The sequence below is a fragment of the Nipponia nippon genome, unplaced genomic scaffold (assembly GCF_047370975.1).
Source record: "Nipponia nippon isolate SJK-2023a ecotype South Korea unplaced genomic scaffold, ASM4737097v1 scaffold_6, whole genome shotgun sequence".
NCBI lineage: Eukaryota > Metazoa > Chordata > Aves > Pelecaniformes > Threskiornithidae > Nipponia > Nipponia nippon.
Genome location: NW_028262380.1, coordinates 52,631,732 through 52,646,115, shown reverse-complemented (window position 1 = coordinate 52,646,115; position 14,384 = coordinate 52,631,732). Strand labels below are relative to the sequence as shown.

The 14,384-nt window shown below is 39.9% G+C and overlaps 1 protein-coding gene across 1 annotated transcript in view; it reads right to left on the bottom strand.

Annotated features, from left to right (window-relative positions):
- GRID2 (glutamate ionotropic receptor delta type subunit 2) overlaps positions 1–14,384 on the bottom strand; it is a 350,310-nt gene that overhangs the window by 62,860 nt on the left and 273,066 nt on the right. Inside the window, exon 13 of the mRNA XM_087736257.1 lies at positions 6,834–7,000. Within this exon, the coding sequence (XP_087592383.1) occupies positions 6,834–7,000 (167 nt within the window). The remainder of the gene's footprint in view (positions 1–6,833; positions 7,001–14,384) is intronic.

Sequence of the window (14,384 nt, the reverse complement as noted above, 5' to 3'; positions counted from 1 at the left end):
TGGGAGTGAGCTGTGCAGAATGCAACCACCCTGCAGCTCTGCCGGGGCAAGCAGCTGGCTCCCTCAGCAGCACTTCCACAAGGTGAGTTTCCCGGTATGGAGGCCAATTGCAGTTTATCTTGGAGGACTTGGGTAAGGAAAAAAGAAGGTGGATGTGTTTTGAGACCTAGGGCCTGATGAAAGTCCCAGTTTCACTCCTATGAGTCTAATGTAGACAGCAAAAAGTAAGGATAGACTGTGTTATTTTGCGTGGTTGAGAAATATTACATTGGTGTGTTACTACAGGGTTTTTTTATTTAGTATCTTGGTTATCTGAGAAACTATCTTGTTATTATGTGCTACTCTGAAGCTAAGGCTTTTATTAACAGTGACTATATCTGAATCAATTAAGACCGGATTCTCATGTCAGATTGCTCAGAAATCTGGAATTAATTTTGATTTTTTTCCCTCTCTCTAATGTAATTTCAGTTATATGAACTTGTGACATGATCTAAGAGGAGGCTATAAGAATTAAAGTTTTCTATTTAAATTCAAGAGTTTGCTTCAAGTCCAATAATTGTCCCAATCTAGGGAGTTTTCTAATTTTCTGGAATAATAAGGAAAAAGTTCTTGGGCGGGGGTATTTTACTAGTTTCTCTGCTGTATTTTTCAGAATTTTATATATACAGCTCAGAATAGTATTTCAATTCTAAGCAAATAACCAAGGCAAAGCAAAGATGAGCTCTTACTAAGACATCCACTGTTCTGCAGATGATCACTGCATTTAATAATTAAAAATCCAATTAGATCATTATGGTCAGTCCTCTGCAGGGCTAGGATGTAATCCAAAACTCTTATTTTCCCCATAGCTGGTAAAAGATAAATCAGAGAGTAAGGGACACTCTTTTGGGTTTTCACAAAAAAGAAAAAAAAAAAAAGCAGGGGAGGATCTCCTCAAAGAAAGGGGTACATATTCCCAAGGACTCAGAAAAAGAAATCAAGGTAGTTAGGAAGGAAGTAATTTTCCTTGTGCTGGAGTCTTTGGACATCAGTGACCTCCAAGATACAGAATGAAAATCTAAGAAGAGAGAATTAATAGCAAGGAGACAGGAAGAACACATATTTATGACTCAGGGCAGGAACTTTCTAAAACTCAAGGTTTTGCTGATGAGATAAAAAAGGACAAGAGAAAATCCATACCATTTATTTAAAGTATATCCCTAATGATTTGCTAAGGGGGGAGTCTGAAATGCTACATGATGGCTCGTCTCTTTGTCTCCAAAGTTTTGGACATCTGAAAGTGCAACGCTTGCTGCTAGTGAGGTGTCTTTAAGCTTGCCATGGGGAGATCGTTATAAGTCTCCATTTCTTTTTTCCCCCAGGACAGAGAGAAGTGACTGGCTTCTCTAGCTGCAACACAAATTCTTTGTGACCTTTTGTGATTTATGACAAATTCAATCTGAGGTTTCTGCAGAAGCTATATGGTAGTTGTACCTTCCAGACATTATGCCACTGCATACCCCACCTCTCACAGACGACCACCAGGAGGTATGCAACTGCTGCTTGTTCTTTTGGTACACAGACAACTTTAAGTGTCCCTAAGCTTGTGCTTGGCCAGGGTGAGTGCCATTTGGGGAAACACAGTTGATGAACAACAAGCAAGAGTCCCACACTGTGGGCTCTGAGGGCAATCTTGCCTTTTTTTTTTTTCTATCGTCCCTGTTTTCTTTTATTTAAAAGTGAAGTCTTTGGGGCAGAATGCACATGGATGCTCTTGGGATATGAGGAATGCAAACCAACTATGGCTTGATTTTTCAGCGGTACTGCGTGTTGACAGCTTCTAGTAACTTAAGTGAAAAGCCAGCCGCTGGCCTCTGATGAGTATGAAATCGGTGTTTCCTCCTCCTCTGCCTCTAACACGCTGCGTGGCCAGGACTACAGTGCAGAAGAAGAGAGTCAGCCAGCAGAGGAAGCGGGGACATGAGCGGGATCCGAGTGCTTCGCTGCCAGCCCCTTCCTTGACTCCCACCAAAAGCCAGCCGCCAGCGCAGCGCCTGAGCCATTGCTGCTACACTGTAGGAAGCACAGACATCCTATGAAATAATCTGAAAAGAGTTTGCAATTATATTTATACCTCCCAGGGGTGCAATGGAAGTTTTAAAGTTTAGGACTGAAAAGACTTCTTAACAGGTGTTCAATTTAGTGTCAGCACACAGTTCCTCATGAACCAAATGACACACCTCTTCAAACTCTCCTAGGAAATTTGGCAGTTCCTATTATTAAAGCCCCTGTCATTACCTTGAAAGAAAAATATATACAGAGAGAGAAAACTGACACGCTGCCTGGAGGCTGCTGGTGCTCAGAAGGTTAAGCCTTAGTGGCAAAGAAAAGGGGAGAGCAATCTACGTGAGCACACCAACGGGATGCCTAATGGCATGGCCAGACATGTTTGTTAAGATCTGCAACATGTGAATGAAGTCATCAGGATGCTACAACAGGTCCATCATCCAAACATTACCCAGATTATTTTCTATATTATTTGTGCTACAGCCACACACCTATTTGCAGGATGGACTTGAAGCACCTGTTTTCAGAGAGAGCATTAGGCATAGAGTGGTCACAGGCACTACGTGGGACCCCAGCTGGCCACTTTGTCATCCCAATACAGCAAAAAGCCAATCTCATTCTGCAGTCAAACCACTCACCGCTGCTCATGTTTTTGTTTTGGCCTAGAAGAGATTTTCCACATGTGAAAAATAAAGGTCTCAAAGACCAATTTCTTTACAGTGCTTTCAGTTGGTTACCCTTCTCCTTCACTAAACCATACCTACACAAAATGCTTTTTTGAAGGCATATTGATATTGCACTTTTAACGGTATAACTTTTCTCATCAAAAACATTTTTTTCATCCCCAAAATGGTAGATTTCCTTGAGTCTGGAAAGTAATCCTGAACAGGGTTTCATCTTCTGTGGTGTGGCTGGAATTAATTTTTTAAGAGCCCAGCAAATGTGCATGGAGTTTCTAAGTGATGTGTGTTTTGCCACACTCGCCACTAATATTGCACTATACCCAAACTTGCATTTGTAAGAATAATTCTGATTTTAAATTGCATCAGTTCCAATATGTAGGATCATTCACTCTTCTCTCTAAAGGGTATAGGCATCACCTTATATCTGTAAAATTATAAACACAAGATGAAGCAATGCAAGCAAGTGTACATCAATGGCAGCACATTCCCATATGATACTTGCTTAATTGCATCAATTTAAAATCAAGTATATATTGAACCTTTTGTGTTAATTTAGCTGTAGCCTAATATAAGCATTTTCACTTTCTGGTTCCTTGGTAACTGGAGGCACATTGCATACTGGTAGGATCGCATCCCATGCAAATGCATGGGGACAAGCTGGTAGCAGCATTTTGAGGCTGGGAGCAGGGCAGCGGTCAGTACCGGCTCCGCGCTGTGCTCAGGGCACTGCAGCTTGTGTGCTTCTTCAGTGTGGTGGGTACCAGGTAACCAGTTGGTCATCAACTGCGGTCCCACATCCCAAATGCAGGTACATGGCCGCTAGTACCATCACCACGGCTTTGGTTCTCGCTATGTTCTCAGTTGTTTCAGGCTTCTTTTTAGCACCTCACAAACTGCCTGTGGTATAAAGGGGCACGCCGTCACAATCAGTTACGGGAGGAAATGACATAAGGGCATTTAATTTTTGCAAGGCCCTGGATGTGTTTTGATGGCACCTCAGCATTTCAAACTGATTGCAGGTTTAATGCCTTTCTTAAGTAGCCTAACTGATGGGTAAACTACTGTAGAGTCCGGAACACTTCACAGAGCAGGTGAATATTGTTGCAGTCCCCAGAAGCCCCAGTATTTTGCATGTGTTAATCCCCTGGAGAACAACATAGCAAACATTCCAAACATCACAGAGTGTTTTTGGAAATCCCAAATGCTTAAACTTTACCACAGTGTTATCTTGACTGCAACTCATGCCCCACAGCACTGGAGAGAAGGGGTGGGTGTTTACACCTCTCTGTCTCTTTTCCTGTTTTTCTGGGAATTGCCTGAATGTTCAGAAAAGGTAGTGAAAAGCCTTAAACTCGTGCCTGTGCTTCCTGCACTGAGACCAAAATCTCCTGTAAGCTTGCCAGACCTTTTACAGCTGCACCCTAGGGATTTAACACTGTGCAGCTTATGGGTTTATATGAAATTTCATAAAAGAGAAGCCCTGTATTTTCACATAAATATATTTATTTTGGGAAAGATGAAGAAATGTCAATATATTTCAAACCAGTTCCCTACTGCATTAAAGAATGTGAAATATTCATGTGAACATTTGCTAATCCTATATAGTGAAATCTATTTCCCCCTCTATTTAGCATGCAGGCTGCAGCAGCTGAAGGTTGTTCAGCCTTTTCATTAGGAAGAAAAGTAAGGATGATTTGTGAAAACCACATGGAAGCAATTATAAGGAACAGTACTGAAGGGTTTTTAGAACAAAACCTTGTAAGCTACCTTGTAAGCATGCTTTCTCTTTCATGTGTTTGTTTCTTATATGGTGTTTCACAGCTTCAAACTGTAAATTTATATTTATGGACATAATTAGAAGTGCAATATAATATGCTTTCATAATATAGAAATAAAAATTTAAAGGGCAGCCCACACATTTTCAGAATATATATCTCAGGCTCTCTAAATTCTCCAGTAGATAGCACCACTCCAAGCAAATTCCAGTTTCTCTGTTCAACCATTACTCTTGATAATGTAACGAGTTACTTTCTCATCAGTGCTAAGTTTTGTGTATCCATCCAGACACTCCTATGGCCCAGTATCTCACAAATAATCCCTTTCTTCATCCACCTGAACTCTGATAACTATAGCAGGAAATGGAAAATGAGGAAATCTGAGTGCCTATGATCCCTGATTTCACCAGGGAAAAACATCTGACCTTGGGAATTCATTTAAGTCTCCTTACGCTATGGGTTCCCTAAGCATTAAATGGAAATGGCATTTACTTTCCACTGAGATGCTAATATTTAAATATTGCTTCGAAGATCCTCAGATAAAAAGATCTATATATGTGCAAATTTTTATGCTCCCTTTTGCTTTCCTACAGCTTCAAGATATAATAATACACTGAAATGCTGAAATTTTGTTACGAAATAAAATTGTACTTGAAAATGTCACGCCTGCACAGACCAATGATCCAGAAGTCACTAAAGGCAGTGTGTCAGAAGAAGATGTAACCTAGCCTCTCCAAGTACTGAATACTGTGACAAAGATAATCGCTTACCAGAACCAGCCGTGACCATTTCCCCCCTGTACCGAGAACTATAACAAGTATATAAATGATGTCAGAAGCAGTCCCTAAGGGGCAGTTTGGATACATCCACCTTGACTTGGAGAGCGGTGGCAGCAGGGATGAAGAATGCTCACCTGTGTGGGCATGGGCCATGCCATGCCACTTGGCAGGTTAACTGTATTTTATAAGATAGACACAGCCTATGAAACTCCTCCATGTCTTCAAATTTTTGTACTTAATCTTACATGGGTAATGCTCTGAAAAGGATGACTTAACACCTTGACTAGCATCCGAGATCTCTAACAGCTGGAAGCATTTCTTTAAAAGATTACAGGAAGAGACCCTGAACATTACAGAGCCAGAGATTTAGCAGAGCCAGCCTGGTCAAGGCTGGAATATTAACATATTAAAGTATTCAGTAAATAATTGCCTATAATGCTAACTGTAATATATAAAGCATATATATGTTTCATTGAAATTAAATTTTTGTTGATCCTGTGAACTTTTGTATTATGTTACTGCTTTGTCAGCACAAAATTCAGCCAAATCACTGCCAACATGGAAGAGATTCAAAGAATTCAAGCATTCTCTGTTCATGCAGTATGCGTGAGCAGACAGTGATTCCTCTGAATCTGCATATTGTTACTTATTGACTACTTTTTCCCCCTACCTCATTCTATGGACCGAAGGCAAAGCCAATAGCCTGAATGAAGCGTATTCGTATGACACAATGGTTCGCATTCATTATGGCAACCACACAAAAGAAATTCCATCACAGCTACTGTAAAATTTTGTTACGCGCATCTAACACAAACCATTAGAATCTGAGTTGAGAGAAGAGAGTCAGAATGAAAAAGGATGACGAGATTAGCCTACATCTTCTCCCAAAAGCCAGACCACAGAAATTACACTTCTTAAATGTTTGGTTGTTTTTCACATTTCATGCACAGCCTGATTTAGGAATCAATACTAGAGTGAAGCACAAATACTGCAAAGGCACAATACATACATTAATTTAGTATTTCCAATCCTAGTAGAAACACAGTACCAGAAGCATCTCTAGAGATCTCACTTTTGTAGCCCGAGAGATTGATTAGTATTGGGATAAGCATCTAAGCTTTTGGGTACTAACAGGGGTCTTTTCCCTGAACCATCATCATCCCCTTCAGTTTTCCCATCAATGTCCGAGTTTACTTTTTTCTCTTTAAGAAAAGGCTTCTGTAACAGGAACGGTTGAGTTATGCTGTCCCTCTAAAACAAATGTATCAACACTTTCCTCATTTTCCTGCTAATGAAGTTCAGCCTATCTCACTAATGTTTTCCAAAAGAAACAAGAACAATCCAAATAAGAGCAACACGAAGCATTCTTAATGTAGTTTCTAGAAAAGTGAATAGTCCTATGTCTCCGAGGAAATGAATACCTATGTAAGAAATGAAGTGGACTGCAGGCACAAGATGTTTTCCCTTCACAGAAAATTAAATTAAAAGAACGGTCCAGAGCTGAGAGAGACCTTCCCTTAGGACCTGCTCCTCCTTCTCCAAAGCCTTACCTTTGTGAGAAAACGTCTCGGTAGGGGCTGCCATGCTGCAGTGCAATCCCATATCCTCTGTCCGCAACAGTGTTCCCAACCGTGTAAAAAGAGCACTCTGCATCGTTGATGGCCACGTACTCCAGTACTGCTGCGTCCCATACAAAGGCATAGTTCCCGTATTTCACCTGCGGTAAACAGAGGAAGAGCTCAGACTATGGACTGTCAAGTCCAAAAGGAGGTCAGTGCACCTAAAAATGTGGCAGTTTCAGTACAGTCTGTTCTTTAAAGAAAGTGAAGTTCGGGTGCCCACCCCAAATCCCCCGTTAAGGTTTTTCTTTGAGACGTAAAAACAACAGTTTAGAGGGAAGGTATGTATTCACATTGGGAGAAGCTGGGAGGGTAGGCCTGGCTGTCTAGATGGAAGACGGTGGTCTCCATTCAAGATGGTCCACATTTCAGTCATGCTTCAAGTTGCCACAGACGTCATGAGCACCTATTTGTCTTTTGGGCTCTGTGCATGATTGTGGGCAAGATCATGCCAACTAGATTTTTTGGGATTATTTTTCTCAGCATGAAGGGTTTTCACATATCTTCAAAGACTTCTGTACAGTAAGATCATGTAAACCATTTTAACTGTTTGACTAAGATAAATCCAAAACAACTCATTATATTGAAAAGCTTTTAAAGTAACATTTTACTATCCGTTCACATTTGAAACAAATCCAGATGTTTCATTTAAATATATGGGGTGTATACAAAATTTCAGCACTTATTCAGAAGCAAGCTTTTAAAAACAGAAATTCAGTCTAAACAAATCCTTTCCTATTTCAGTGAATTTCTATTTTCCAGTCAAATCATGTTTTTCTGAAAAAAATAATAATCTCTAGCTGCTCTACCTGATCTTTTACCAGTTTTCTGTTTTGTTGGTCTCTATGCCAGACCTCAAGAATCACATTGCTTTTTTCCTGACCCTCTGCTTGGCTTCACTCAGCGCTTTCCCTATGCCATACTAGCCAACTAAGCTGTAAAACTAGGCTGAACCCATTGACTTTGTACATCTAATGGGAATAAATATGTCACAGCTAAGTGAAAAGTAAACAAAACACAAAAAAGCCATCTGGGGCCAGGCAATCCAGAGAGAATACAAAACCAAGTCAGCATATCAAAATAAGCAATGTCAGTACATCATTTAGATTAGGCTTTGACAATGTAGATTATGTTTTTAAAGACTGTTTACATATAAAAGTTACTGAAGCAAGCCACACCGGCTGCTTGCTCACAAGATGTAGTGCACAAGGAATGATTGCATTTGGGACACATTCCTTTTCATGCATAATCAATCTGAATTAGACACTACAGGCCTGGAAAGGGAATACTTCCTATTTCCATTCGTAGGCATGGTACGGGGAGGATTTGTGCAGATTTTGGAGCCAAAAAGAAGCCATATTATCTGTGGCCTCCACATGATGGGCAGGATAAAGAAAATTCTTTTTCAAAATACACACACACACGCAAATGCAGGACTGGGTCAGTTTTAATTTTCAGGCTCTGAAAATTGTCAAGAATGAGTTTTTTTTGCCTCCCAGTGGAAGTTTAGGTCTATTTAAATGGGATATAAGGGATACAAGGATGGAATAAGGAATAGAAGTGAACTCGCTATTAACAAACAATACAACTTGTATGCTTGTCTTATAGGCACTGCAACTCACAGAGCTCTTTCTAGCTTGGGTTATTGTGATCTTCCTACAGGCACCACTTGGCTAAGAAACAGATAGCATGACTGAGAAAAAAGCCCTTCCTAGGAGCATTCAAAAGGATAATGACTCAGCCTGAAAAAGAATCATGATGTGCAGACAGCAAGGGAGGGAAATAGGAGACAAAAGCAGAAGATCAGAAGGGGGGAAATGAATCCTGAAAAGGATCAGATGGACTTTGCAAACAAAGGAATTAAGGAAAAGTGGGGTTCAAAAGACGAGTAATTTTACATGTGGGGAGATAACCTTTGAGGCGATGGCAAGAGCAGAGGGTTATGTTTTGACACCCGCTTTAGTCCTAACCCACCCTTTTAAAGTCCTAGTGCATTGCATTCACCTAAGTGCTTGTAAAGAGACTTATCAGCTGCTCAGCTGGTCAGGAAAAATTATCTTGATTTGGCTGCCTTGCTGTAAAACAACTCACAATGAGAATGTATAAAAGTGGTAAAAGCACTTACTGTCAATAATATCTGTGATGAAGTGGTATATATAAGATCCTTAGAGCAGACCTGATAATATCGCAGTTCAGGTTCCCACAAAGATATTACTTTTCATAGATAAGATCACAGTGAGCCTCAGTTAAAGCACACGGGGCAGGAAAGAGATTGAAGAGCCAGCAGGGATCATCCCAGCCATCTACCTTCAACACATGATTGCTCCATGCAATAAAATACATCCTCTTTAGCAGTTTTGCCCTATCCATTTACAAATCGAGGGAATTCAAATCCATGGAGCAAACCTAGGTTGCAATTGTCATGCTTGCAATCACTCTCTTTATGTAACTACTCCTCAGTCTAACAGCTTTCATTGCTATTCAACGTATTTATTTTTACTACTTTTTTTAAAAAAAAAACTTTCTTATGTCATTCTTAGTTATTTTTCCTTTTGCAGCTCTAAATACTCTCACTTTGGGGCTGACACCTTTCAATTATTGATGAAACTTTCTGTTACTTAGCTGAGCTGGATATAGCTTGCTTTAATCTTTCCGTAAGAGCACAAGTCTTATGAGGAGCGGCTGAGGGAGCTGGGGTTGTTTAGTTTGGAGAAGAGGAGGCTGAGGGGAGACCTTATTGCTCTCTACAACTACCTGAAAGGAGGTTGTAGCGAGGTGGGGGTCGGTCTCTTCTCCCTAGTAACAAGCAATAGGATGAGAGGAAATGGCCTTAGGTTGCTCCCAGGCAGGTTTAGATTGGATATTAGGAAAAGTTTGTTTACTGAAAGGGTTGTTGGGCACTGGACCAGGCTGCCCAGGGAAGTGGTTGAGTCCCCATGCCTGGAGGTATTTAAAAGATGCGTAGACATGGCACTTAGGGACAGGGTTTAGGGTGGACTTGGCAGCACTAGGTTAACGGTTGGACTCGATGATCTTAAGGGTCTTTTCCAACCTTAATGATGCTATGATTCTGTTCTATTCTAAGATTCCTTGCAAATCTATCAGTGCAGTCCTCCCATTAGCAGTTACACTACTTTTGAACTGTCTCCAATTCTTAATTTTTATATATGAGAAAAACACCTGTCTCGCTAAGAGAGAATCAGTTATCTGGCAGCTCAGGAGACACATGATTCCCTTTTTAGCATACCCTTCTTCTGAGATTCAGTCTAAACCACCTGCCCGTGGATCTTTCACACAGCTTAAGATTGGTTTTAGCCTAAAGATTTAAGAATAAAATTTTGCTAGAGTATAGCATATCTGGAACACTGCTGATATTTTGCAGATTTGCACCTACAAATAAGGCGTAGCTATACTATGAAAAGGGGGATGATGTGCAAGGAGAAGGGAATTTCAGAACAAAATGTCAATTAAAAACCTATATCCTTCTCTCTCTCCCTCTTACTATGAGAAGCACATATATTGTAGCTTTCCAGTAGCTATGCTGAAGACTTCCACTTTGGGCCTCAAAATGAACAGCAAAAATTCCAGCTCTGCATTAGGAGAAAAAGATAAGGAGCTTACAGTCAGTCAATTATGGGGGCTACACGAAAGCAAAATCTCCTTGGAAAAAGAAACTGTTCTTTGTAATATATATAACCCACTACTCACAGAAGATCTGCATCCCTGATTCTACATTTCCACGTCATATTGGCATTTTGTGTTGAGATAATAACATTTCAGGCTGGTGGCAAATCTGAATGCTGTTCACACACAACCGCACAGCCCACGATCACCAGGGAAGCATTTGCAGGAGTGCAGTGTATTATCAGCAGCAACCCCAGCTTTCCAGTCCTCCAGGGCATGGCGAACTGACACTTCAGTCTCCTTCCCTGTGGCATCTCGCCTATCAGTATGGCAGAGGCTAAAAAGGTTTTTGGAGTATCTGATGACTATTGCCATAGGAAAAAAAAAATTACAGGCAAAATTGAACCTGTTAGTTGTTCATCAGGGTATTTTGAACTCATGCGCTACACTGGTCATTAAATGGAACTGGGAGGTGCAGTACCAGACAGAAGTGCTTGACTTCACGGTTTTGTGAGCAATTCCAAAGGAGTTACTGTAAAAAGAGTTGTTACACAGAATAGGGGCCATCAGCACATAGATGGCAAAACTATTTCTATAAGGCTGTTATATTTCTATTTTCTATCACTGCACATTTATGAGATTTTTATTTGCTGAAGCCCTGCCTGTAGGTATTAGTTAAAATTTATCTTCGATGACTCCACCAAAACCCAGTTGAGTTATATGAGGAAAGCATTTAAAGCCATTACACTGTTGCATATGCATGTATTTTATGCCAACACGGATGTGAATAGTATTTCTTCTTACAGCTAACCCGTTCATGCGGAGTAGGCTGAATAATGTATTTGTGTACAACTCCAGCATTCTAAAAACACATTTCTAGGTCTAGAAAATTATAAATTTCAGAAATAAATAATTATAAGTAAACAACAACCAACTACTGCAATTTTTCATACTTGAATTCTTGGACAATATCTTTTCTGTACTTTAAATTCTTCTTTAAAAGAAATACAAAGAATTCTCATGAAAGAAAAAATGTACACAATAGGCTGCAGGTTAAACAGAACTGGCAGTTATTTTTCCTGCAGACCTCTTTTAAATATTTCATCATATATAAAAATGTGTTACATGTTATAAAAACAATGCAACTTTTAAGGCCAGGGAAATCTTAAGTTAAGTTTCAACTGATAAAAATGATATTAATTTCCTGGAAGAAAATTTGAAAATTATTAGATTATGCTGATGAAGTACATTTTCTGAATACCCTGTGCCTACAGCCCGGTGGCACAGTGGTGATGCTTTTTCTACTCATTTCCATTATGAGTCAGGCGCTATCCTTCCCCTCTGACTGCTGTACACCTTTCCCTGCCTACAAAGTTGTCAGCTGTATTTTAGCCCAGAACACATGAACAGAAAGAGACTCTTCCACAGCATAGCAGCAGCGACTCCAGCTCTGACCTAAAACCAGTCAAGGACACCGATTAATCACCTGCTCCGTACAGCGCTTTGAAGGTCGTGTTCTCCAATAGGGACCATTCCACTGCACTGACTACACAGGGGAAAAACACCATCCATTGCTGCTAGCCCTATGCCTATCTGTGTGGACCTGAGACTTTGGCATATATAAAATAAAATTAAATTTTTTCATATATCCTTGCATATTCAGCAAGCATGCAGTAGCTGCAGCCTGTAGAGGGCTGTACTCCATTCTACAAAACAGCCTCGCCAAAGCTGCTATTACATGAGGAATGAAGAAGAGGGAACGAAATTGAATGAACATTTGCAAATATACGAGTCAGAGCTAATATACATAATGTGGATATTGTACTCCGAAATGGGAAAAGGCAAAGATAAAATTTGTGGTGGAAGCTTAAATCTAGATTTTCGTGTTGTCAGATGTTGCCAAACAGCTTGATGGCATTCACAACAGAGGTTTTTTTCAGCAGAAGGGAATGGAAACACATTGATCTCCATAATCCTCTTGCAAGACGCCAATGAAGTTGCTGTTTATCGGACTGAAGCAGAAGTCAGATCTTCTGCCTTCAGAGAAATTCTCATTTTCTAGTTTGTTTTCCTCCAGGGACAAAAGTTTCAAGTCCTGGTTTTGTTCACAAAGGGCACAATTTTGGCTAACTTCTATTTGGATCCCAGTGAAATAAAATCTCACATTTCAGCTTGGTTGAATAAAACTCACTAATTTACAGTTCTCTCAAAACTAAACTTTCTGTAGTTCTGACGCACAATTTTGGAGCTTCCTGTCCCAGACTCCCTTGCAGGCCAGCATGTGTGGCTGATCTGGATAACTTAAGAGTGAAATGCAGTCATGTAATCGAGGAGGCAGAATACAAATCTGACCAACAGCTTTCTGTGGTGCATGATAGGAGCTGGATTCCCATGGTGGTATTAGAGCACAGAATAAAAATTCCTATATACATAAACCACTATTCAGTCATCAAGGCAAGCAGCTAATTAAATAATAATAATAACACTTTAGAATGTCATTTTGCAGGGTCTATAGAAAGCTATTTAAATTCAAGGGGCACTATTTGACAAACATTAAAACTTATTCTTTGTACTTATTCAAACAGAAAAGTGTGGAAACATTTCTAAAAGCGTTATTGAGCTAGCGCCCAGGAGCGAACAGCAGCAGGAAATGAAATACCAGGGAGCTTAGGGGAAGAAAGAAGAGGTTAGAAATCCCAGCCTATCTCCTCTTCAGTATGAAGTTTATCTTTCATTACATTGTCATATCAGCTTCAACGGCCTGTCTATTTGCTCCAGATAAAACTTCATCAGGAAAAGCATTAATTCCTCATATGCAACCCGCCACCAACTTCTTGAGAAAAGCCTCAGGATTGCATGTTTGCTTGTTATACTGGGCAGACCTTGAATAATTCATCTGGAATTAGAAGAATTACTCAGGTATGAGAGCTCTGTAATGAGAGGGCGCCTTTGTGTTAGAATTTTTCCAGTGCTCAGTGCATTCACATTTTGCCATTGTAATTAAACGTATCTTGTAAGTTACAAGAAAATAATAAGCAGAGCAAAACAGAGCAGAGGCCAATCAAAGGTACAATTTCTGAGGGTGGTGGGAGAACGGAGCCAGCTGCTTCTCCAGGTAATCACAGCAAAGCACTAAAAAGGCAGCAGATCATGCTGATTGCTGACATGCAGCTGAACCACAGGTTTGTTACAGCTAATGTAAATTTCAGATGGAAGAGAAATAGGAGAGAAAAAACAACAGAAAAAAATAAATCTCAGCAAAGCAGACCTTTGAAAGGTAAGGAATTTTTTTTTCTTATGCCAGCTTCTCATTTATTTTATGACAACTAAGTGCTGCAGATAGTAATGGAGACTATTTTAAGGGTATCACCAATGAAGGTCATATACAGAAATGATATGAAAGCACTTAGATCTGTGGTAGCGAAGCTGCAGTCTCAATAATGAGGCAAATTTAAACAAAATGTCACTAAAGTGACTCCCCCCTTCTGATGTATTTGTATTTTTGTGGCAGCTAATCCCCAATAAAAGAACATTTAAATGAGGAAATGTACTCAGATCAATCCTCTTAAATTTGGGTGAAAGAGTAAAATTCTGTGTATTAAAGCATCATGAAGAAGATAAATGCAGGTGAATTTAGAGAAGCAGCATCCCTCTTTAAATTAAATCGATCCAGCACGACACTAACTCAAGGCTGCTTCTCCCTATTCTTTAGAATAGTAGCAAAGTCAATCTAACTGCAATTCTTGGGCAGCATTCCTTATTCAAAGAAATACTTAAGGAATACCAACTGCAAGGATAGGAAAATCATCAAAAGTCAGAAAACTACTCACTAAAACCATTTATCATCTGAAAAAGAAC